A 26,112-nucleotide genomic window follows, 5' to 3' on the forward strand; every position below is an offset into this window, starting at 1 on the left:
AGAAACATACTTGAAAACCTAAACTGGCTTTAAGCCAGGATTGCTGGATTGGCATACACTGGTATTCAAAGAAAGTGTATCACCTAGGAATTTCACATTTCTAACCCTTTTTCGCGATGGTATGTTGCATTAATCACTAGCATCACAAATAGAAATATAAACAAAAGATTAAGGCAAAGCTAAGTAATGTTTGACAGGTGCTCTCAAAATATTCCAAAATGAGCATTTTCAACCTTTATACAACAGTTTTGGTAAACATGACAATTATAGCTGAAACATTATCAGAAGCCCTCACTTTGCTTCAGTTTATCATTTTAAATGATAAACTGAAACAAAGAAACACCAGGTGCAAATTAATATTTAGTTGAACTGCCTCTGGCCCTAATGACAGCAGCACATCGTGAAGGCATTGACAAGATCAATTTCTGAAGATAATCAACTGATAGTTCATGGTTCCAAACGCGAATTATGGCTTGCTTCCTGATGTTCACGAAGGGTCTTTGGTTTCTTTCTGGCAACTACAGATTCTACACGATGCCAACAGTTCTCTATAGGATTCAGGTGCGGGCAGTTTCCTGGCCAGCTAACAGTTGTAATGGACCATTCTTCCAACCATTTTTTTCACCTGTAACAAATGTAAACACATTGCTGTTGAACCTCTAATGCAGGAATGAAGCTAAAGTAACTACAGAAGTGCCTACTTTCACTTTTCGCCGGATGACAAGGAGCAGAGTTGTCCTGAAAGATGGAGTTACTTAGCAGGTTGAAATGGTCTCTATTGGTTGGCAGCAATTTGTATTCCAATATAGCCAGGTATCCATTGACATTTACGAAACCTTTTATAAACTTCAGGTGACCTACTCCGCAATACGAAATGCACCCCCATATCATTTGGCTGGTAGGGAATTTCACTGTAGACACCATACAGTCTAGATGGTATTCTTCATCATGTCTACGGCGAATCGTTTGTCTCCCATCAGAGCCATACAGGTTGTATTTCTTCTCATCCGAGAAAATAACTGACTTCCACTGCAAGGGGGGGGGTCCACTTAACATGCTCCTTACACTAAATTAATTGGGCCTTTTTCATTTTTTGTGTGGGCAGGGGCTTCTTACAATGATGGGCTACAAGTCCATTTGTAAAGAGTCGTCTTCTGACTGTTACTGCACTTGCTACCACTCCTGTGTTCTTCCCATTCTCTTTTCAGCTCAGCCGAAGACTCTGTATGGTTTTTAAGGGATTCCTGTCTTAAAAACGCAGTCCTGTTTTGGTGTAGAGACTCATTTGTATCTGGTTCCTTTTTCCTATCAGCAGAACCAGTATTCTTGAGTTTGGAAAGAAATCTCACTGTACACTGGTTACAAGGCACTCTATAAGCATTATGATGGGAAGAACTTCCTTCCTCACATAAAGCAACAATAGTACTCTTTCTTCATTGCGTCAATTGCACGTAATTCGCCATCCTGACACAAGCCAGGAATGACTGCAACTCTTGCAGTGTGCTTATATAGCTGAAAGTAACAGCTGATGCAATATTACTTCATCACCTACGCTTGTCAATCTTATCTGATGCAATCTGTAAGAAATAGTGCCATATACTTACGTTATTCGGACAACAATTACAATTTTAAGGGGTGATGCACTTTCTTTGAACACCAGTGTATATTTAAACTCAGATAAACTTAGGATCCAGTCACATTTATTCCGAATAAACTGTTCAATGCACTGTATACTTCCCATCTCTCTCTCTCTCTCTCTCTCTCTCTCTGGTATACCATTTTTACTTGTTGCACTTCAGGGGGCATCACACCTGTTGATTTTATTTTACATGTTATTAAATGGTTTGAAAATTCTGGCTTTTCTTCCCATGTAAACTTGCCTGGAGAGACAATTCACAACTTACTACCTCATGGTCACACTTGCCTCAATGTTTAGCTGAACAGTTTTTTCCTCTGTCTTATTTACTTATTTCAAGAATAATAAATAAATTGGTAAAGTACTGCTGGATGTTATTATGACTACTGTGCTTCATCCATTCATTTTTCTTGTCTTGATGTTAATTTGATTTATTAGGCTAAAGTAACACTGAGCATAAATTCTAGTAAATGTATATAATTCTGATTATCTCTTACCCACTTTAGAAGTTTATATGACTCAGTTCTACTGGATATGAAGTCTGCACATGCCATTAGGTGATTTCTGTTATCACCTTGTTAAAAAGGTCATAACAGAAATAATTCTCTTCTTAAAATTGCATTTGTTGTCATATTACTGATACTCCTCTTATAACTCATTACTAACTTGGAAAAGGTCTGCATATTTGTTACCATTTTAGACCAATTGAATTTTTCACTTGAAAATTCTGGCTTTTCTTCCCATGTAAACTTGCCTGGAGAGACAATTCACAACTTACTACCTCATGGTCACATTTGCCTCAATGTTTAGCTTAAATAACCTGATCTCTTTCTTTACTTTCTTGCAAGTGTGCAAAAAGACATGGCAGAGGGTCACTTATCCCCCTTTTAGGAAATAAATGATCTTTATTGAAATTTTCAAAGTATTCCTGTGGGTTTAGGGGGCTATGTCATAAAAAAGTTATGCCAACAGGCTGTTTGCTATCTGAGCAGGATCATCAACAGTCGAACCATCGATGTCAAGTGGACCAATCAGATTCATCCCCTTCCTTTTAAAGTTTATATAAGTAAAGAAATCCTTGCTGTTTTTCTTAGCATCTTTTGCCAAGGATTTCTCGTAATCTGCCTTCGCCTGCCTAACCTCCTTTGTGACCTGATTACAGACTAGCTTATATCTGCCATAGGCTTCTGAGTCGCTTGATAATTTATATGCATCCCATGCATTTTTCTTCTCTATTACGAGTCTCATTAGTTCATTAGATAACCATACTATGATGATACTATGATGTACAAAGTCCATCATTCAATGTTTTATAAAAAATGGCTAGAAATAGTTTAAAATTATGTATATTGTTAAAATAATGGATGGTATCAAGTGTAGCAATATAAGATGCACAGTTATGGAAAACCTGTGTATTTTTAATTTCCACATTGCAACAAAGTGCCGGTGCCTCCGTAGCCAGGTGGGCAGGAGCAGCAGTGCGTAGCACATGCTTCTTGATTAGACTGGGGTTCGAGCCCGTGAGCCACCAAATACGGAGGATGCGGAAAGGTCAGGGAATGACCACTGCATATCCCCGGAGCAATATGGCCTTAGTTGCTAATGCTCCTAAAAACCAAATAACAGCAACAAAGTGCCAGTAACAACAAATTTGTTCATGAATAATAATAATAATAATAATAAAAAATAAAAAAAAGAGAGAGAGAAAGAAAAGTGCTATGCAAGCAGGCATATTGATTTATATTTAAAACTCAGCATTTTGTACACCATTCAGTATATTTTTTGGAGAAAAAAAAGACTAAAGCAATTTTAAAAAACTTGTTTGTTCCTTATTAAATTTTTTAATCAAGTCTATTTTTTATCAAAAAAAATTGAGTAGATGCATTTATATATTGTGTATACCACTAGTGAGCATTTATTGTTTTACAGTCATGACCTCTAGAAATGTGCTTTAGAAATATATCACAAAGCATTCAAAATTGGTTCTTATAACATATGATAACAATGAAAGTTTAGTGGGTTTAATGATTTGAATTGGTAACTAATACAATTTACACTATAAAAACGATCTTTTAGGGAGTTATATAGTGAAGATTTGAACTTCCGAGGTCATGGAATGAATTACCAAAAAACAATGTGTTACTGGGTTCACATTATGATATTTTTGCGATACGATGGTAACAGATTAATATCATAGAGAGGGGTACACTGTATTGTATAACTACATGCATGGTTTGAAATGCGGTATTTATGAATGTTTAACGTTCATTTTTTGCAATTAATGTTCATATTTTCGATTTTGTTGATACTTGTAATTTGGAGGTAAAAAAAAAAAAAACTTTTAAACCCAGGAACTCGTAAAGCGAGAACTGCCTGTATATTGAAATATGAATTAATTGGTTAGTGTTAATTATCTGTAGAATATGTTAAATGCAAGTTGTTATTTACTTAATGTGCATTTTTAAAATTAGTTCAATGAATGACAAATTTTTAAACTTTTTAGGGAATGCTGCTGTGTGCCGCCAGTTAAGTAACATGTCCATTGCAAGGGATATTAAGTGGCATAGTCAAACATGTACACTGGGATTCAATGTTTTAGGTATATCTTTTATATTGAAACATAACTTTTTTTTTTTTTTTTTTATTTCAATCATGCAGTGATAATTTATATTCTAAAAATAAATAGTCTTAAAGTAAATATGATATATAAGAACTTTTCTTGTTAATGTGCTGTCTAATATATTTTTTAATAATATCAGTTTATTTTGAAATTACAAGTTTTAAAGTTATGATATCCATTAAATTTAGGGAAAATGTCTCATGCTGCAAGAGCTATAAAACATTATTGTACAAGTAGGGCATAGCTTCATTCTATATATAGCAGTAAATAAACTGCATTGATGTCTTGTTATGGAGGTGTCTTGCCATGAATTACTATAGCATGCATCTCTCTAAATAATTTCTATTTATTTAAAGTGTTTGTCTTTATGTTATAAATTTTTTTAAGGCAGGTCAGCAAACTGCTAGTTTGGGGTGGGTACACAGACTAATAATTTAACAGCAGCTGCAAGCAGAGGTGAAATTGATTCTTGCACTGCTTTTTTGGGACATGCAGCAGACTGAAAAGCAAGGTATGGGGCTGCTGCAGGTCCTTATTGGATAAGCAAATGTATGGCTGTGTTAGGGTTGCTAAAAGCTCAAACAGGCACTCATGTACTTGCTTGTATGCTAATACTAGATGTATAGTAAATAATGTTATGAAATTTAGAGCAAAGTGAAAGTGAAGCCATCTGGATTTGGAATGAATGGTGTCAGAATATTTTTTAATAACTTCAATCAACAATATATAGAGATAAATATAAAAATGAAAACTTACACATAAAATTGATAAAACTGTTCAATTAAAATAAAATAAAAACAGGAATAAAACATGGTAGCCTTCGACATGCTAGGATATCTTTGTCAACATTAAAATTGTAAAGAAATGCTGCAAAAAATAAATAAGTAAATGAAGCACAATCAAAGCAGGATGGGAGGATCATTTGATTGGTATCTCTCAACATCCTATGATACCATCTGCTGTCCTACGTCATGACTTGCTCAGAAATGGGGTTAATATGAAAGAAAGCCTAAGTTATGATTGAAGCAAGTGGTGACATAAACTGATTCCAACCAGCAGTGTTGACATAGCCCCCACCATGTAAACTCGATTAATATCAAGCCCCTACCTGCCCTGTACTCTAAAATTGTTCAGCCACTGGGAATCCTGAAAATCCTCAAAGATGGGAGTTAAACTCATCTAATGCAGTCTCACAGATACCTCTTAGGCTGATCCTGTAACATTTATTGCAGTTGGAGCAGTCTGTGTGATAAACCCCTGCATGAATAAAGATAAGAATGGTTTCACCTGTGACACCACTGACAGAATATTGCAGGCCTGAAGTTTAATATACCAGATGCCTTCCATTCCCAAAATCCATGTAATGATAAAAGAAAGGCCTGTATAGGAAAGGAATAAATGGCATTGGCAGATGATTCTGATTATGCAGTCAAGTGGTGGGAAGCTGAGCCTCTCCAGTATCGTTTTGGGAAGGGCACATTTGTGGCAGTCATACTTTATGCAGTCAATCTCTTGTTTTCTAGATGTGGGTAGTAGTAATAGTGGAGTGGAAAATGATGCAAGAAAGGAAGCTTACATAGCATCAGCCAAAAAAAAGCATGCACACACTTCGCTCATCTATACCCTCCAAGAATTTGTGTAGTTCTTCCTTGAATTTATTTAAAACATCCACTTCCACAACAATAGATGGGAGCCTGTTCCAACAATCAACAACCCACTAGCTGAAGGCAACCATCATTCCTCAACCTGAATTTGTCCCCTCATGTAGTCTCAGCAAGAGGAAGAATGCTATTAACATTTAGCTTACTCAATCCGTTCAAAGCCTTAAACACCTCAACGAGATCCCCCCCCTAGGTGCCTAGTCTCCAGACTGCAATTTGCAGAACTGAAGCCTTTCTAGGTAAGAGCACCCATTTGTTCCCCTCACCAATCTCCTTGCCTTCTTTGCATCTGTTCCAGCAGATCGACATCCTTCCTGAAGTGATGCTACTAGACCTGTGTACAGTACTCAAGATGTGGCCTAACAATGGTTTTGCACAAGGGATAATCACCTCCTTATCCCTGCTAACAAAGTTTCTGTATATGATGGACAAAACCCCATGTGCTTCCCTGGCAGTACGTCTGCATGGCTCAGAGAATTTCATATCTGATTGCACTATTATAACCAAGTCTTTCTCATTTTCCACTGCCCTGAGTGTACTACCACAGATTGATAGGTTACTCTGGGTTTACTTCCACCTATATGAAATACCTTGCATTTGTGAATGTTAAACTTCAACTGCCATTTCTCAACCCATCGACCCAATTTTTCTAGATCTTGTTGCAGTAGCATATACTGCCATTACTGTTGTTAACCACCCTGCCAACCTTTGTATCATCTGCAAACTTAGACATTAAGGCTAATATACCTTCATCAATATTATTAATAAATATTGAAAACAACAGTGGGCCCAGTATTGAACCCTGAGGTCTCTACTAATAACATTAGTCAACAAAGAACAGTGTGCATTGATAACTGCTCTATCTTCCACTTAACCTTCACTTTATACCTAGCAGTAACTTGCTCTTAATGCCACACCGGTCCAGTTTGTACAGCAGTCTTTTATATGCAGCAGCAGCGTCAAAAGTCTTCCTGAAATCCAAGTATATGATGTCAAAATTATTTTTTGTGTCCAGTTCCTTGGTTACTGTATCATAGTAACTTATCAGATTGGTTAAACAAGACTACACCTTAACAAATCCATGCTCTGATTGCAGTATAATTGCATGCCTGTCCAGGTGGACCTGTATTACTTCTTTAACCTGTAACTCCATTATTTTCCCTGGAACATCCTTTAAGCTAACAGGTCTGTAATTAATCATGTCACCTTTTGATCCCCTTTATGAATTGGGGTTACATTTGCACATCTCCAGTCCATTGTGACCTCCCCTGAATCCAATGATGCTTTCATAATTATGCCTAAGGTTTGTGTAGTAGTAGTAGTGGCATGTGATGCAAGAAAGCAAGTGTATGAGCTTATGCAGCATCAGCCAAAAAAAAAAAAAAATTATTAATGATTATTAATGTATGAAGAATTACTGCTGATAACTAGATCAAGAGTATTGCTTCCTCTTGTTTCCTCTCTAACATGCTGCTGTATACCTCCTTTGCTGCCTCCCTTAATATAATTGGATAGATTCCAACCACCCTAGGTGCCTTTTTTATATTCAGCTTCAACAATTTCTCTTCCACTTTTCTTTCAGTTATCACAAAGTCATTTAGCCCCCCATTAGAGTTTGGTAAACTTCTGGCATCCCCTCCTCTAAAGAATTCCTCGTGTGTGAATGTAGATGCAAAATACCTATTCAGTTTGTCAGCAACCTGAGAAAGGTCATCAGTAGTTAACCCAATGACATCAAGTGGCCCAATGTGATTCAATGCCTTCCTTCTGTGTTAATATAAGCATAGAAGTCTTTTCTGCTTTTTTTGCATTCTTTGCCAAAGACTTCTCATAATCTGACTTAGCTAGCCTAACCTCCTTTATAACTTGGTTACAGACCAGTTTATATATATACCATACAATTTTGTATCACCTGATAATTTATGTGCATCCCATACACTTTTCTTCTCTGCCATGTGCCTTAATAGTTCATCTGACATTCATTTAGGTCTAAGCCTTGAACAGTGTTTCTTCATTGGTATTAAAAACCTAGTAGCTTCTATGATTACTTCTCTGAATGCTTCCCATTTAGAATTTGTTGTTGGTAACATCAGTGCATTCCACTGCATAGAATTTAAAAACTGTCTGAGACCATTGTAGTCAGCCTTTTGAAAGCAAAAGCCTTGCCCTTTACCCTTGGCAGTAGTTATATCTTTAATTAAATTCCACATTAATACGCTGCAATCGCTGCCACCCAGTGGATATTTTACCTGCAGATTATTAATGTATGAAGAATTACTGCTGATAACCAGATCAAGAGTATTGTTTCCTCTCTAAAGTGCTGCTGTAGAAAACAATCATCCAAGAAATCTACGAAAGTCTTGCTTCTGTGCAAGTGACCAACCCACTTGTCACTATCCAGTCACTATCTGAAAAGTTAAAATCTCCCATTATAAGACATTTTGATTTACTGGCTCACTCTATTGCTCTGTATAGCTGTTTGGTATACTCATCACAATCATTAGGTCTATAATACACTTCTACTCTTAATTTTGTTTTCTCTGTGCATATATCACACTAAACCGACTCAGCATTGCACTGGTCACTCATGTTGACTCAGTGCACTGCCTTAGATTTAATATCTTCTTAACTAAAAGCATAACCCCTCCTGTTCTGTTTGGCCTTCCTGTATACATTGCACTCCCCATAGACATAAGCACCACTTATGTCTGAGTACAATGCTCCTAGCATTAGTGTACATTCAAGTATACATACACATGTTCCTACTCTTAGTTACCCTAACACAGTCCATGTACTTGTTCCATGATGAACCACAGCAGGTCCTGAAATTCCCGACACCTTGCCTTCCAGGCTGCTGTATGTTCCAATAGAAACAGTGCAAGAATCATTAATTATATATACATATTGATGCTGTGTGCAATACTGGGTGTACTGCAGTGGAACCAGGCACAGTGTAAAGGCTCAATCGTGGAGGCCTTTGCATATGATCGGGCTGTAACAACGTGTGTAAACCAGCCTGCACAAATTGGTTTCCCATACATGCTGGTTTCAGTGCGGAGGTCTATTTGTATAACTAATGCATCTAGGAAGGGGGGAGGGTACATTTGCCTCCTTTCCAATGTAAACAATGTTGGATTCAAACCTTTTGACATATATGAATGTTTAGTCTTCACAACTGGCCTTAATTAAGGCACACATATCATTCACATACTGGCACCAGGACAGGTGTACAAAGGGAATAAAATCTTAGTTTCAAGGTCTTGCATCCACTAAGTTTACTACAGAACAGATAGGTGACTCTATAGCAGTGTCCTTAATTTGCTGGAACACACAACCTTTGAACACTGTAGTGGTATTGGCCAGACAAAGTTGAAGGCCTGCACATATACCAACATATAATTTAGTTCAGCTTTTAAGGATAGAGTCATTCTGTAAAACATTTCTGGGGCCTCAAATGGCCAGTTCTATCAGAATGGGTGGAACAGTGATGCAACTTAAAATGATACTCTGACGTAATCCTCAGGAATATATAAGCCATAAAATAAAGTAATTACTGGACTTCACTAAATGTTCATATGATGAAATCAAAGCCTTTGGGAGAGTACTGAGGTGCTTTGCAAGACCATTGGAAGGCCAATTAGTGAAACATTAGTAAACCATACAACCATACACACAACAAGTAAACCATAAAAGAGAGGGAAGCAGCAGTCTGAGGCATACAGCTTACAGTATTCTTCAGTTTCAGTCTTGTCCTGGTCGTATGATATTTTTAAAAGGCAGTTGACCTTACTTTCTACGGATTCTGAAATACCAACTTGTAAACTGGTGTATCTTGTAATAAGTTCAGTGCTTTCTCATTGTAGTAAGATAGGAGTGATCTAGAACTACATTCCTCCTTCCCTGATCACTGAGAAAGATTACCTGATTCCCATCTGCCTTCAGTTGTCTAAAGGCAAATTGATAATTCAAGTCTCGCTGTGGTGGTAACTGGAGGTGCCTTAGGTACGATTGCAAATTTAAGGCTAATACTTTCTTCTGGGATAGGATCAAACCCTTGGAATGCAGATTCGTCCATCCATGGTTCTCTACTCAACAGAGTAGAGAACCATGGATTTGCGCCAGTCCTGCTCCTGTAGCAATGTGTTAAATTTGCATATATGTCAGTTGTATAATTGTAGAATCTTGACAATTCCCCCAGATCATCTTAGTTCACTGATGTCATCTGTGTTGTAGCATATCTGCAAAGCCGGCCACATGTGTTGTTTGTATGATTAACATTGTGTCAATGCTAATCATACAAACAACACACATGGATGTGGGTGACCGGCACCAATCACTGAAACTCTGCTAGATTGCTCTCTGGAACCCTGAAAAGTAAGCCCTGAAAAAAAATAAAATAATAAAATAAAATAAATAATAAAAATATTAATAAAAATTTCTAATTATAAAAAAACAGGTGGATAGGAGGAAAGGGGAGTTTTAATAGTGTGAATTAGATTAGGGTTGAGACAGAGAAGGCAACCTGGGAGAGAATACAGTATTGGGTTGGCCAGCAGCCACATCATGTATTGTTTTATGACCTTCATATACTTTGTGACAACTTCTGCTTAGCAAGCATAAGTAGGACAGAAGATGTAGGTAATTATACTCCTGTATGACAGTGCAAATGTACTGTATAACAACCTCTACTGGGCAGATATTAATGCTGTGTGCAAGTGTAGTATATGCCTATGGAAGCAGGGTCAAGTTTATGTATCCCATTGGCCCGCTGCATTCCTCTGTCACATTCAACTATTCGACACTGTTCCTCCCACCCCAGCTGAATGTGTCTGATCCTGGCCTCAATCTGTCAAATATTAATTTTTGTGTTCCAAGTCTTGTTCTCTCTATTCTGAATGTTGCATATGATGGAGCTTATTTGGTGAGGGTTTCCAGTTTATCCCTAGTTATTTACATTTAGCTGTGCTTAGTAGCTGTTAGAAATATTAAGTTGTGCCTCAGAAGAGGGTCAGCCAAGGGGAAAACTGGCAGGACCAGGGGGAGAAGGATTAATGGAGGGTTCTGTCCGGCTTTTCCCACACATTAATACCCATTTCTTGTGCTCATCTGCATTCACTGGTTCATGCATACCATTTCATGTGTTCCCTCATGTTCTTTTTCTATGAGTATGTAGGTTATAGGTTACATCCTCAAAAGGGAGGTAAAGATAGTAATGAAATCAGTAGCAGTTAGTGGGTGGGGAAGGTTAATATTGTTAGTTTTGTGTGAATGAAAGTGTCATAGTGGTATGTGTCAGCTGTTAGTTTTTGCTCTTGTGGCACTTGTGGTCAGTTGCCTACTAATCTGAGTTATCATAACCCAGAATTCCTTAAACAAATGAGTTACCTTGCCTGAGCAGTCAGGTTATGGTTCTGTGAGTGAGTATAGGGTGTGGAACCAAGCAACACCTGCACTGCAAACAGGACCAACAGAGAGCCTTAAAAGGAGGAATAGCCAGCAGTGGGCTATTCAAAACTGCATGCCCCCTAGGTATGGGTGAAGCCCAGCTGAGAATTAGTGAACCCAACTATCAGGCTACTAGCCAAGTGTAAATTTAGTGTATAGTAGAGGCTACAGGTGAGCTGGGGGGGGGGGCACACCACAGTGGATTATGTTACATTGATGCCACAGTCTTGCAACCTCCTTTGTATAGTAGAGGCACATTCCTGTGGCCTTGAATGGATTGAGCACGCTGAATTCTGATGGGTTCCTTCCACTTGTTCAGACTACGAACCTAAGGGGGCATAAATTCAAATTAAGAAAAGACAGATGTAGAATAGATGTGCGGAAATTTGCCTTTAGCCAGTGGGTGGTTAATTGCTGGAACAAACTTCCATCTGTCATTGTGGAAGTTGATAGGTTAAATAAATTTAAGGAGGAACTGGACAGGTATTTGGAGGGAATGGTGTGATTTTTTTTTTTTTGGCTGATGCTGCATAAGCTCATATGCTTGCTTTCTTGCATCACATGCCACTACTATTACTGTAGTGGCCATAAATTCCAAACACTAGCTGCATTATAGTCACAGCAGCTTATGTGGCGTTAAAACCCCATAACACACACACACACACAAGTTCCAAACACATTAAAGGTATTTTGTCAATCTGGATCTTCCAGTAGGTATTCTGGTACTAATCCTTGATTCTTGGAACCCTCTCCAAAGTTTGTGGATAATTGTGCAATCATCATTTAGCTATGCAGCTACATGTGCTTGAGATTGACCAGCCTTGAGCCTTTCAATGGCTCTACAGTGCAAATATTCAGGCAAGTATTATTTCAAACATTCTTAATACACTGCTGGTTGGTTTATAAATGAATAATAAGCTTTTTTTCCTAATGGCTTCCCTTATAAAGTGCCATTGCTGGAGGGCTGTATCACCATGGGATCAAGCTATATGTGTGTTGTATGTGAAATTAGTGCCATGTACACGTGCTATATGAAATTAACACCAACTTTTGGGTACGTAATGACCCATTCATTGTATGTTTATAATATATGAGCAAGATATATTACGAAGTAATTGCTTTTAGTATTAGTAGCAGAAATAATGTAAGAAAGCAAGCTTATACAGCATTAGCCAAAAAAAACAAACTTCCCACATCATCTGTCTGACCTTTCTAATATGCCTAGTTTCTCCTTAAATTTATTCACATTGTCCATAACACCAGATGAAATCATGTTCCAACAATCAACTACCTGCCAACTGAAAGCAAAAATCCCAGTTTTCCTTCAGTTTAAATGTATGTGCCCTCATGTGGGTTGTCTGAGCAAAAGGAAGGATGCCATCAGCATTTAGCTTACTCAGTCAATTCAAAGCCTTAAGCACCTCAATCAGATCAGTTCACATTCTAGTCACCAGATATTGCAGTTTGCAGAACTGAAGTCAATTGCCACTTCTCAGCCCTACTACTTAATTTTTCTAGACAGATGAGCTGAAATCTTGTTGCAGCAGCATAACCAGATTACTGTCATTAACCACCCTACCAACCTTTGTATCATCTGCAAACTTAGGCATAAACCTGATATGCCCTCATCAATATAAATAAAATAAATTTCCTGTTTTTATTCTAGGATGACCACATGATCAGAGGAGTTCATAAGATAAGAGAGAATACAAGAAAATAGCACCATATTTATAAGACCATACTTACACTTCTCAGGATCAGAGGCGCTAAGCTCTTGCGGGGTCCCCTTTAAAGATATCAGAGTTAAAAAAAAAAAAACTTGCATACATAAATATAATCAGAAAAAAAAAACTAATTATTTTTACTGACCTGTTTAAACACAAACGTAATACTGCAAAATATAAAGAACAGTACTGGAGTAAACTCTGTGTCACGTATTGTTCGCACCTCTGGCCTTTAGAGCTGCTGCTGTAGAATGCACGAATTAAGAACTAAGGGGATATTCCACAATTTACCATGTCCATAACACAGACTCCCACATACTGTACCAAGAAGTCCTGCTAGTCAACTGCTTTCTCTTGTTCGTAGCCAGTGGAAAAGATTAAGGCATATTCCCAATGCAGATAATACGCCATGGTCAAACTGTGCTACACCCAATTAGAGAATTAGGAGAGAGTGATTTTCATTTATTCTGGAAATTAATCTGTTCTTTCGCAGAAATGAGTCATCCACACTTTCAGTAAATTTCACCTGTCTCTGTTTACATGCTAGGTACAAGTGGGCCCTAGTTTAGATCAGGGAATTTAAAAAAGAAATCGCTTTAAAAATTTGAGATTACAGAGACCATGTGAGACCCCCCCCCCTATGGTGAGGCCCAAGGCTAGCGCCTTGTATGCCTGTTCGTAAGTATGGCCTTACATATTTAGTAGTTATACAGGCTTGAATCACAGTCACTCAGAACCTGTGTACTTATGCACCCTCATGCCTTGACCAATCATTAATAGATATTGAAAACAACGACAATGGGCTCAGCACTGAACCATTGAGTAGTGCCCGTTAATAACCAGCACAGTGGTTATCAGTGGGCACTTTCAATATCTTGTCTCATTCACCTATCCCCTTGTCCGTAGCAGTAGCTTGCCCATAATGCCATGCTTTTCCAGTTTGGTTAGCTGTCTTTCATATGGAACAGTATAAAAAGCTTTTCTGACATATAATATACAATATAAATATTAAATATACTGATAATAAAAGAGTATATTTAATATTTTTCTCAGTCGATAAAAAGATGTAGTAACGAGATAACATCCACTTTTAGTTTGATACCAAAAGTATTAAAAAAGCATCTGGAAAATCCTTTTATCCAAATATTACATAAAGTTTCAATTTAGGTATGTTAATTAGTAAAGGAGCTTTTTTCATTTTAGGAGTTGAAACAATTAAATTGGTATGTTAAGATTCAATTTTGGTTTATAATATTTTTTTCTCCTTTCATTTGTAATGGGATGAAATTCACTTAAAAGAAAGTTTACCTTGCATACATTAGACAGTAAAAATGATTTAACCATATATCTATGTATGCACATACAGGAATATGGCCAGAGAATGCTGATGGTACTGATGTCAATACTTGTGATAGGTCTCATAACCAGAAGTTATTGGCTGCAGGCGATGACCTTGGAAGGATTAATCTCTATACGTATCCAGCTTGTCAGACTAAAGTAAGTTTAATTTTTTTAATGAAATTGTTTGCATAAATATTAGGAGTTATACCTTTTTCTAAAACTGAATTAACTTCTTGCTAATATCAGTGAATTTTGATGTACTGCCCTTATACAGGTTCTCCAATTAAAATGCAACCCAATATAGCAAAATTTCATTAAAAGCATTTACAGAAATACCTTATTATATAAAGCAGAGGCATTCTTGGAACTTCATGTGTACATCAAAACTTCATTATTCAGAACTTAACGTTCATGTTGTAAACAGCATAGCTGGCTCAGAGGTTTGTGGTGCCCTGAGTCAACTTTGCTTTGGCATCCACACCCCATCCCCATTCATATAGGCTGCAAAAGATTTTTCGCTTTGAAAATAAAATATAATTTTTTGATATATTTTATTGGTTATTTCTTTCAGTTTTTTTTTTTTTTTTTTTTAAACAAAAACCCCAAATACGAAAGGTAGTAGAACCTACAGTACTTAGAACTGTGCATGGGTTGAAAGTTGAAAGAAGATACTTATTGACATTAGACTTAAATTTCTGTTGATTGTAATTTTCAGGAAATATCATGAAGGTAGGTTGTTCCAGAAAACAAAGTTGAAGGACTGAATTAGGAAAAAGAAAAGTTGATTCTGTGAGTTTGAGGTTGGATAGTAAAAGGATGCTGACTAGTTGCAGCATGCGACTAGACGGATTTGAAAGGGGTGGATTATAGAAGCCAATCCAGAAGAACAGTGTCCATGGAAGTATTTGTACAAAAAGCATGCAGCAGACACAGAACATCTATGAGACAGAAAATGGAGAGACTTTGTAGGAGATGAGTCATTAATTAACCTCACTGTCCTCTTTTGAATGGAACCTAGAAACCTGAGTGAGGTTTTGGGGGCATTGCCTCAAATGTGGAAACAATATTCAATGGTAAGGCGTATTTGTGATTTGGTGATTTGTGCGGGGCGACAGCTGTTTGGAAGGAAAGTAACACTGAGAGTGAAAGAGAAAACCCAGTTTTTTAGATGCAGAGGAAGTAATATTTGTGATGTGCTTATGTCAAGAGAGATTAGAGTAATCCTTTAGATTAGAGTAATTAGGGTAATCCCTAACAGAGATGTGACCTTGTCTAGAAATCTGAGTAGCATTGAAGATAAGCATAGGAGTAAAAAAATCCTTTTTGCAAAATATAAGCCAGGTGTGAGTTTTTAGAAGGATTGAAATGAACTAAGTTATCTTTTTCTCACTGGAGAATTACCTGGAGATCAGCATTTAAAGAATTGGTAGTGAATATTCAAGAAGTCGAAGCTGTTTATGCATGGCAAGGTTTCTCAAACTGGAAGGTGGAATACAATGTGCTATCATCAGCAAAACTATGAATAGGATTTCCAGTCAGTGGAAGAAGGTCATTAATATACAAGAGGAAAAGAGTGGGACAACTGAACCTTGGGGAACACCAGCATTAGTTAGAAAGCTGTCTATTATCATGTACAGTGAGCGGTCAGAGAGAAAACTGGATACTCAGTTACAAAAAACAGTTGGCAAACCTTAAGATGGAAGCTTATTTAGAATTACTCTATCCAAACACAATCAGAAGCCTTTAAAATGTCAAGAGCAGTGCTCGAGTTTCACTAAACTTTTCCATTGAATTTATCCAGATGGGTAACATAAGCCAATATATCAGCAGTGGATCAACACCACAGAATCCATACTGGCAATCATTGATCAGATGGAAAAGGTTTCATGATAGTTCAGGAGTTGGTGGTTAATGAATTTCTCCATGACCATAGTAGAAGTGAAATGGGACAATAATTAGATGGGAAGGATTTGTTACCCTTTTTAGGAACTGACTCGATGTGAGCAAATTTCCAAGCAGATCGGAAAAAGCCTTTAGAATAAGAAAGTGAAAAAAGGTGACACAGAACAGATGTAAGCTCAGGAGCATACATCCACTTGTAATTCCCACTTGTTCTCAAGTTTTGAGAACAAGTGGGAATTACCATCAGGACTTGGAGCTTTCTTAGCATCAAAATTGTTCACTATCCTTCTGACATTATTTTGATGGAAGACCACAGGAGGCAAGACCAGTGTCCTGGGAATGGTAGGAGGTAGTTTCCAAGATTATTAATACATAAGTTAAGAAAAAAGTAGGATTTAAAGCTGGTTGGCTTTATATTTAGCTGAAGTGACAATAGAACCATCTGGTTTTGACAGGTGGGAACAGAGATGGGCAAAAGTTGAAGCCAGTAGCTTTGGCAAGAGATCAGAATGCTCAACTACCACTTGGACAAGAAGCAAGTTTTCTACTTTTAACCTGTTCAAAATCTAGTTTGGACTGATTAATAACTGCTTCACAATTGTTGTGAACTTTGTGTAGGCAGAAAATTAAGCTGGAGATTTGCATGCAAGCCAATTGCAATATGCAACATTCCTATCTTGAACAGCCTTAGTGCATTTATTGGAAAAACCAAGGTTTAGATAAAGGATGAGATTTTAAAGTCGAGTGTGGAATAAATTATTTCATCCCTACGAGAATAAATTTGCTAACACGAACTGAGCAAACATTGACATTAAAAGATTTAAAACAGTAATCCAACCGAGAAAAAGAATAATAGGAACTTGCAGATTATCCCATTGCCAATCAACACAAGGTTGAAAATGGCCACAAAGAAAGGGTCCATTGGAGAAGAGACCATTACAGGTGACCCCTGCTTAACGCTGATAATTCGTTCCTGAAAAACAGAGTGCTAAGTACAACCCAAAATTGACACATGAAAAATGTGTCAGTTTTGGGTTGTACTTTGGCCCTCTTCCTGGTAAACTAAAAGGAGTATTAATTTTAAATCCCCTGCAGCCATTACCACCCACCAATAAAGTCAACCGATCCTTTGCCGCTTTGAAACCTGGCATGTTTTTTTTTTTTTTTTCTTATTTCAATATGAAACTTCTTTTAGGCATTCGTTTTCAAAAAAGTCCTGCTTTGTCTATGTTAAAAACTTGTATTATATAACACATAATACCCCCCCATCAATAATTTTAACAAGTTCTTTTTTGAAAGTTTTGGCTCCTTGATCTGCACTTGTGGCTTCTCCTTGGATTTTAAATCTATTCAACCAGCCCTTACTAGTTTTAAATGGTTCCAATTTTTTTTTTTTTTTTTTGGTGAGTTTTCTTCAGCTCATCGTATAGGTTAATCTCTTTCTCTCTCTTTTTTTTTTTTATAATATTTAACTTAACTGATTGGCTATTATCTTCAATAAAATTAGTTAGAAAGTCTCTCCATTTCAATCCTAATAGCCGGCCTAGCCTTAGTTGCTTACAGTGGAACAGCTGTCTTTCCCACTGCTAAAATTAATTCTTTATTTTTTTTATAATTGTTCTTAGTTAAATTTGCCAGTCCTAAATTATGGCACACATCCACTTGTCGTTGACCAGAGTTAATTCGCTTAAAAACGTCTAATTTAATTTTCAAATTCAGTCTTTTTCTTACATTTATAGTCTTCATACTGCATCCAGACGTTCTTGCTTTTTCATTCTTATCCGCCATTATTAACTCTTCGAAAATGTAACTTCGTTGGTTGCATTAATTATGATACAATGTTCGAGTAAACTGTCCGTTACGCACGATGTCTAATACTGTACTGAGTGATGACTAGACTTCGGATAAATGCATATAACACAAATATTACAAGCAATATACCTGATAATTTTTTAAAACGTTGATCCCGGAACTATGTAACAAGTCACTGTACTGCAATTAAATTAGCGTGCGAGAAAATTTCACTGGGCATGGGAAAATTTCTCAAGTCGGCGTGGGGAAATGTTTTATTGCTATTTTGCTATTCATTTTCAAGCTATCGACTCCATTAAATGAAACGATTTCATTAAATATGCCAAAAATGCAATCTGTAAAAGAGCATTATAGTGATTTGTGACAGCGTTATAGTCAGATACAGGTTATAATATAAGAACAGCGTTATAGTGAATTAGTGTAAAGCGAACCCGTGTTATAACGAGGGCCTGCTGTACAAAGTTGTGATAAGAGGTACTTAGAGAATCACTCATCTGGACCATGTACTTGGAAGGGTTGTTCATGAGAAAATGATCAAGAGTGTTGTCTGTATGGTTAGGATTGTCTGGTATTCTGGTAGATAAATGAAAAATCTGAGCGAGGTCATTATTAATTGCAAAAAACAGTATCCTGAACAGTTGGGTCTGTGTGACTACAAAACAAGATCAGTTGTGAACATTAAAATCACCAAGGAAAATTATCTCACTGTTAGGAATGGTGGACTTTAATTATTTTTTAAATATGTCTTAATTATTGGCTGTATGATTGTCGTAATTATTGGCTGTACTTTCACTTCGGATAAATGCATATAACACAAATATTACAAGCAATATACCTGATCATTTTTTAAAACATTGATCTCGGAACTATGTAACAAGTCACTGTACAGTCGGTCCTCGTATAACACGTGTTTACATTACACAAATTCGATCATACACGATTTATAAATAGGGGAACGTTATCTTATATAACACGAACCGAATTCGCTTATGCACGATTCGCCTTTGTGTTTACAAGAAATGGCAGTCGAACGCGGAATCACCCCAACCGAACGCAACACGATAGGAATGAAGAAGATTCTGAAAATGTATTTATGTATTTTATATCAGTGAAGGGGAAACACATTTCACCATAATAACGTAAAAACCAACACAATTCCAGCTATCGATATAATCGCAAATGCAATTAGATGGAGTTTACAACCAGTTTATAACAGATTCCACTAGCAGAAACGAAACTGGAAATTGTTTTATGGTAGTAACCCCCAGAAATGTGCTTTAGTAAAATGTGGGGTGTTAATAGTGTATCTCGGCCTTTACGGTGTTGTTTATTCAGTTGCTATACGTGCGCAGCTTTGTTTATGTGTATTAATCATGCCTCCTCGTTTTGTAATTGCGCTTTATTCCATAAAACTTAGTAAAATACTTAAAAGGTGTGAAAAGGAAGCGTCCTGGCGAAGACACTGCAGATTCAGAGAGAGAAAAAAAAAAGCAATAACGATAAACAGAGGCGGACTGGGTCAAAAATTCTTACCCGGGAAAATTTATAGTGGCCTCATACTATGGTTTATGGCCAAAATCACACCGGCCTCCGGCCCACCGGGGTTTCCCCGGTAAGGCTTATGGCTTGTTGTTTGTTTGTTATTTGGTTTTTAGGAGTATTAGCAACTAAGGCCATATTGCTCCGGGAATATGCGGTGGTCATTTCCTGACCTTTCCGCATCCTTCGTATTTGGTGGTGACGGGCTCGAACCCTGGTCTAATCAAGAAGCGTGTGCTACGCACTGCTACTCCTTCCCACCTGGCTACGGAGGCGCCAAGGCTTATGGCCAGTCTGCCTCTGTCGATAGAGAAAAAATATGAAGTTGTGAAACGCTTTGAGCAAAATGAAAGACCATGTGATATTGCACGTGCTACAGACCTAAATGAGGCAACGCCGAGAATTACAAAGAATGCGGAGAAAATAAAAACAACTTTCATAGTGGGAACGACTCAAAGTATAATTAAAATCCATTAGATTAAGACACAAGAATTGGAAGAGATGGAACACCTGTCGTCTGTTTGGATAGAAAATCAAACAAAAAACAAGTTTGCTTACAATAGAAGCAAAAGCATTAGCAATATTTTATTACGTAATAGTCGTAATAAAATACGTAAGCATTTTATTACGACTTACATATTATAATTTATACTTACGTATTATAGAATGCGTAAGTATTTTATTACTATTTTATTTAATATAATAAATTTTTAATTCGTAAAAAATACTTTTTTAGTATTAAAAAATACTAAAAATACTTTATTATAATATAATAAATAATAAAAAATATTTATTATATTATAATAAAAAAATATATTATATTTTTTATTACATATTTTAATCATTATAAAATACTTACATATTTTATAACGATTAAAATTACCCAATTATTTATTGTGTTTGGTAATGTTTTGGTTCCAAATGTGTGTTCAATCTTGGGTGGTCGGCACCTAACCCCACTTTTCCCATAGGGCCTGTTGTTTATATTGCACGATTTTGCATTGCACGAGGGTTTCTAGGAACACAACTATCGTGCTATACGAGGACAGACTGTACTGCAATTAAATTAGCGTGCGAGAAAATTTCATTGGGCATGGGAAAATTTCTCGGGTCGGCGTGGAGAAACGTTTTATTGCTATTTTGCTATTCATTTTCAAGCTATCGACTCCATTAAACGATTTCATTAAATATGCCAAAAATGCAATCTGTAAAAGAGCATTATAGTGATTTGTGACAGCGTTACAGTCAGATACAGGTTATAATATAAGAACAGCGTTATAGTGAATTAGTGTAAAGCGAACCCGTGTTATAACAAGGGCCTGCTGTACAAAGTTGTGATAAGAGGTACTTAGAGAATCACTCATCTGGACCATGTACTTGGAAGTGTTGTTCATGAGAAAATGATCAAGAGAAAATGATATTGGCTCTATGGTTAGGATTGTCTGCTATTCTGGTAGATAAATGAACAATCTGAGCGAGGTCATTATTAATTGCAAAAAACAGTATCCTGAACAGTTGAGTCTGTGTGACTACAAAACAAGAGCAGTTGTGAACATTAAAATCACCAAGGAAAATTATCTCACTGTTAGGAATGGTGGACTTTAATTATTTTTTTTAAATATGTCTTAATTATTGGCTGTATGATTGTCTTAATTATTGGCTGTACTTTCACTTCAAAGTCAGTACTTGTGCATATGTCTGCTCTGATATTCCCCATGAGATATTTAGTAATTTAAAAAGTCCTCTTTTCAATCTTCTCTGGCTTAAAATCTCGCTATTCCATTCTGTCAAATTCATTTGTTGCTTCTATCATTTTCCAAACTCCACTAATCACTTGGAGAATGATAGAAGCAACAAATGAATTTGACAGAATGGAATAGCGAGATTTTAAGCCAGAGAAGATTGAAAAGAGGACTTTTTAAATTACTAAATCTCTGACAGGGAATACCAGAGTGGACATATGCACAAGTACCAACTTTGAAGTGAAAATAATCATACAGCAAATACTTAAGACAACTGAGATGAGCAGTGGTTGAATCAACTGATAATTGGGATTCTTTTAGAAAAAGTAAGTGGAAATAGACATCATTGAGATTGAAACTGAGCCACGTATATTTGTGAAATGAATGAAGTGTTTGGGAGGTTTAGGTCTTTTTGCAGATAAGTTAGTTCTGTTAGTTTGACTATTGATAATGTATTCAGTAGCAAAAAAAGTGGGGAGGACATGTTGCATGAAGTAATGAAAGTTTTGGATATGGTGGCATACACACACACAGCAAGAATATACCCAGCTCCTTGACATAACGTAGCCTCAACAAAATCCCCCCCTCCACACTACACTACACTACCTGGACTCCCTCCAGTCACCATCTGGCAGAACAGAGGCAGCAAGTTTCCAGCAAGTGGTCCTTGAGGTTGTCACAGACATTCTCACAGATATGCCAAACAAGCTGTACTTGCTACATGGGAGTCTAAAACGCTGATGGAAATGATATTTGGGTGACATTCAAGTCAAGTGGACCAAATTTCGGCGAAGTCCGGACAGTCTGTGACAACCAAATCCTTTGTTTGCACCTTCACGATGGTGAGACTGTTAGCAACCCTGGTTATAACCTCCATGCATAAGCACACTGCCGACCGGGCTAGCCGGGTGGGCAAAGTGACCCTGCCTAGCAACCCAAAGGTCGCAGATTCGAATCCTGCTTTGGGCTTGGATATTACGATGGTGCCATACTCTCCGGTTGGACTTCACAGCCACGATACGCGAAGGAAGCAGGGAAAAAAAACTGGTTCCTTCGTGTATTGCTCACATCATACGATAAAAAAAAAAAAAAGCACACTGTGGGTGACCACCCAGGTGTGAACCAACTTAAGCAGGGGTCGAGGTGTGGCGCCCACACCGCATGGAGGAATGCTGCCCCTCTGTGTTACCGGTGCAATACAACCACTTTGCTTATTGGAAGCATGGCTGCTTAAGGGATGAGCCATGTTGGCTCATCCCTTAAGCAGCCCTGGTAAACAAACAATTTACATTGGAAGTGATATATTTTATTCTGTACAATATTAAATTTTTTTAAAAAACAACATAAATAAAAGAAATAATATAGGGTAAACCTCATTAATACAATATCAATTTATAAAAGTTCTCATTTGTATAAAGTAGATCTCATTTCATTTCAAAAAGGATAGGCACTCTCAAGTTAAAAAATTTGTTTAATTCAAAAAAAAAAAATTAATAAATATTACAAATTCAATGTTTGCACCATAGTGGTATAGCCATACTTTTCAGTACTTTTTTTTATACAAAATATGCCAATCATACCATGATACCTAGCTCTCAAGGTCACTTGTCATTTGTAGAGAGTAGAATCAACACTGTCAATTCCATTGTGAAATATGAGGTGTTGTAAATGATGCAACACAAGTATCACAAAATTTGCATTACAGTTGTGAGGATAAGTGTAATAAGTAGACCAGTGTAAATGTGGTCAAATATCAAACTATTTTGTGCAGTTGAGATTTTCCCATTTTGAACCATTTTTATTTTTTAGTGAAGTAAAAATTATTGTTGTTCAACATGGGTACAAAGTAAAAATGAAACAAGTTATATTTGGATACTAAACTCTTTGTTGAAGAAGTTGATAGGATGGTACACACCAAAAGAGAAAAACTGAAATTGCAAAGCAATTTAATATTCCTTTAATATTCATCATCAACAGCATTAAATAATGTAAATAGAAGACTCTCTTGAAGCTGGAACTGCACTAAAAAGAAAGAAACTTACATGATGCAAAGCATAAATATCTAAAAGAAAGGCTATTGGAATGGATGTGGAAGTTCAGTGCACACATATGTGCACTGAACTTAGTAATATTGGGTCCCCTGCTGCAAAAAAAGCTTATTGTTTTGCATTGTGCCTTGGTGTCAGTGATTTTAAATATGGAAGTGGTTGGCTGCAACACTTTAAAGAGCAAAACAAGTTAGTTTTGCTTGATATTTTCAGTGAATCTGGAACAGTTTCCCTATACTGGTTGGAGTCTGTGCAACCAATTCTTACTGAACAGGAAAAAAAGACATTTTCAACATGGATAAGGCAGGAGTTTTTTTTACAGTTTGCTTCCCAATGAAACAGTATTCATAGTAAAACCTATCATGGAGGAAAATTAAGCAAATGGGGTAATTGCACTATTCTGTACCAGTGATGGTGATGCAAACCCTCTCTCCCTAATCATTGGCAAGTTTTTTCTTACCAAGATGTTTTAAAGGAATAACTACTCTCCCTTATGAGTCTAAATCAAATAAAACAGCTTGGCTTACTGCTAAAATTTTTCAATCATGAATTCTAAAATTGGATAGAAGAATGTCATTCAGAAAAGGAAAATTTTGATGATTCTGGATTGCTGTGCAGCACATTCTTTTGGGGTGCTGAAGTTGCCAAGTATTAGATTGCTCTTTCTGCCTCCAAACACCACATCTTTCCTGTAGCCACTGGACACTGATATCATTCTTGATTTGAAGAAAGCGTACATACCCTTCTTCATGCATTATTTCATCTGCCATCTTTAAGATAAAACAGTGTTGTCCCAAAAAATGGAATCTGAATCTGTTGCCCTTACAATCATTGATTTCTTGTGATGGCATTTCTTGTAATGTCATAATAAACTGCATTAACAAAGGTAGTTGGCAAGAAGGACATAGGCCCTTCTTCCAGATGAATCCAATCAGGTGAATGAATGGAAAGGACCGAGAGGATACTCTCTCAAGGAGGAATTTTAAGACTATTTGTGGGGATGACTATTTTCACCACAACTATGCTATTAGAAGGTCTACTGAGCATTAATATGTTAACAATAGTGAAGATTACTAAAGAAGTTATACAAGATGATGAAGAACCTCGACAGATCAGGTAATTTGTCAGGTTCACATATTACCTAACAAATCTGATGTCCAAAATGCATTGAACGTTATTGAAAACATATACTGGCTTGCAGTAATGTTAGCAGTGAGGTGCTAGCAGCCTTTGATCAGAGTTAAGAGCAATTATAAGACCAATTATAATCAGAGTTAAGAGCAATTATAATCAGAAATTGGATTGTTTTTCAAAACAGGGAAGCTCTTGAATTAAATTAATTTTCATGTTGAAGCATATAAGTTAACCATTGTATTAACCCATGAACAAGTAATAGTACCAATTTTTTTATTCATTTCTAAACTAATGTTTATTGTTTGATTCAAAATTATAAAAATACCTTTTATTGCTTGTTTAATCCTTTACTTGAATCTTACATTTCTTATGATCCCTAATGTTTATTGTAGAAAACCTTGGATTTTTTTAAATTCACAATCACCCTTAAAATTTTATTTGATGTAGTCCTTATTAATTCCAGTTCAACTGATTTTTCATTGTCAGAATGAGGTTATATTTCTTTATTTTTATATTAATGAATATATTAATTTTATGTAAAAACATGTGCAAAATGGTAAGTTAAATGAGGATAAACCATGAAACTGAATTATAAATCTGATTTTGACATGTTCATTTCACAAACCTCATTTAATAAAGAGAGAACTTAGGTCCCTGAAAGTTAGAATTAATGAAGTTTTCCTGTACTGTAAAATGTATTCAGATTCACTATGTAGTCTTCAGTCTTATACATTAATAAGGTTGAATTGTCTTCTACACACTACAGTTCCACATGTTTTCAGTGGGTAGTTGTAGAGGGAGCTAGAAGGATCCATTGATAACCAGTGGTCCAGGTTCTTCCTTCATTGATGAAAAAAAAAAAAAAAAAAAAAGTTTTTTTGACCGTGTTGCAAAATACAGGCTATTTTGTCTTTTCATGTTTTTTATTAAGAATAACACTGTAGCATTAATATCATTCTTAATAGCTCTCTTGATGTCATTACTTCGCTCAAAATTTGTGTCCTGGTCTGAAAGCATTAGAAATTTTATTTAAAGTCTCAGGAGGGACTTTGATTGTGATATTTCTTTCTGGAAAAAAAAAATTATATGTGGAAAGATATTTCTTTCCTCAAAGTTTGTCGAACTCTTTAAGGTCTTCTACGATATTATTCCCAAAAGAAATTAATTCCTGCACATTTAGCATTATCATCTGTGCTAAATTCAAAATAATTGACCACCCTTAAAATTTCAGTGATTATGTGGACTTTTATTTATATATATTATTCTGTTCTGCTTATACTTTGACATGATCACATGGTCATTGATCACTTGGCTATATCAAGCTTCATTTGTCCCCAGCTACAAAATTGTGGACTGCTTCAGGCTGTGCTTTTCTCCATGTAGCATTCAAATACATGAGGGGAAACACCATCCAGGGCTACTATAATATTTTCCCAGCTGATCTAATCTATCAAAACTTGAATAAGTTGGATGCATTGATGTCCCCCATTTAGTAATCCATAATAGCT

General features: G+C 36.5%; 1 protein-coding gene across 5 annotated transcripts in view; it reads left to right on the plus strand.

Moving 5' to 3' along the window:
- LOC150084715 (echinoderm microtubule-associated protein-like 2) overlaps nucleotides 1–26,112 on the plus strand; it is a 364,524-nt gene that overhangs the window by 324,920 nt on the left and 13,492 nt on the right. For all 5 annotated transcript variants that reach the window (XM_090376571.1, XM_090376573.1, XM_090376572.1 and 2 more), the window contains 2 exons: nucleotides 4,140–4,235; nucleotides 14,453–14,583. In XM_090376571.1, the coding sequence (XP_090232697.1) occupies nucleotides 4,140–4,235; nucleotides 14,453–14,583 (227 nt within the window). The remainder of the gene's footprint in view (nucleotides 1–4,139; nucleotides 4,236–14,452; nucleotides 14,584–26,112) is intronic.

This window comes from Mastigoproctus giganteus, chromosome 6 (assembly GCF_048544385.1).
Source record: "Mastigoproctus giganteus isolate SK-2022 chromosome 6, ASM4854438v1, whole genome shotgun sequence".
NCBI classification, from domain to species: Eukaryota; Metazoa; Arthropoda; class Arachnida; order Uropygi; family Thelyphonidae; genus Mastigoproctus; species Mastigoproctus giganteus.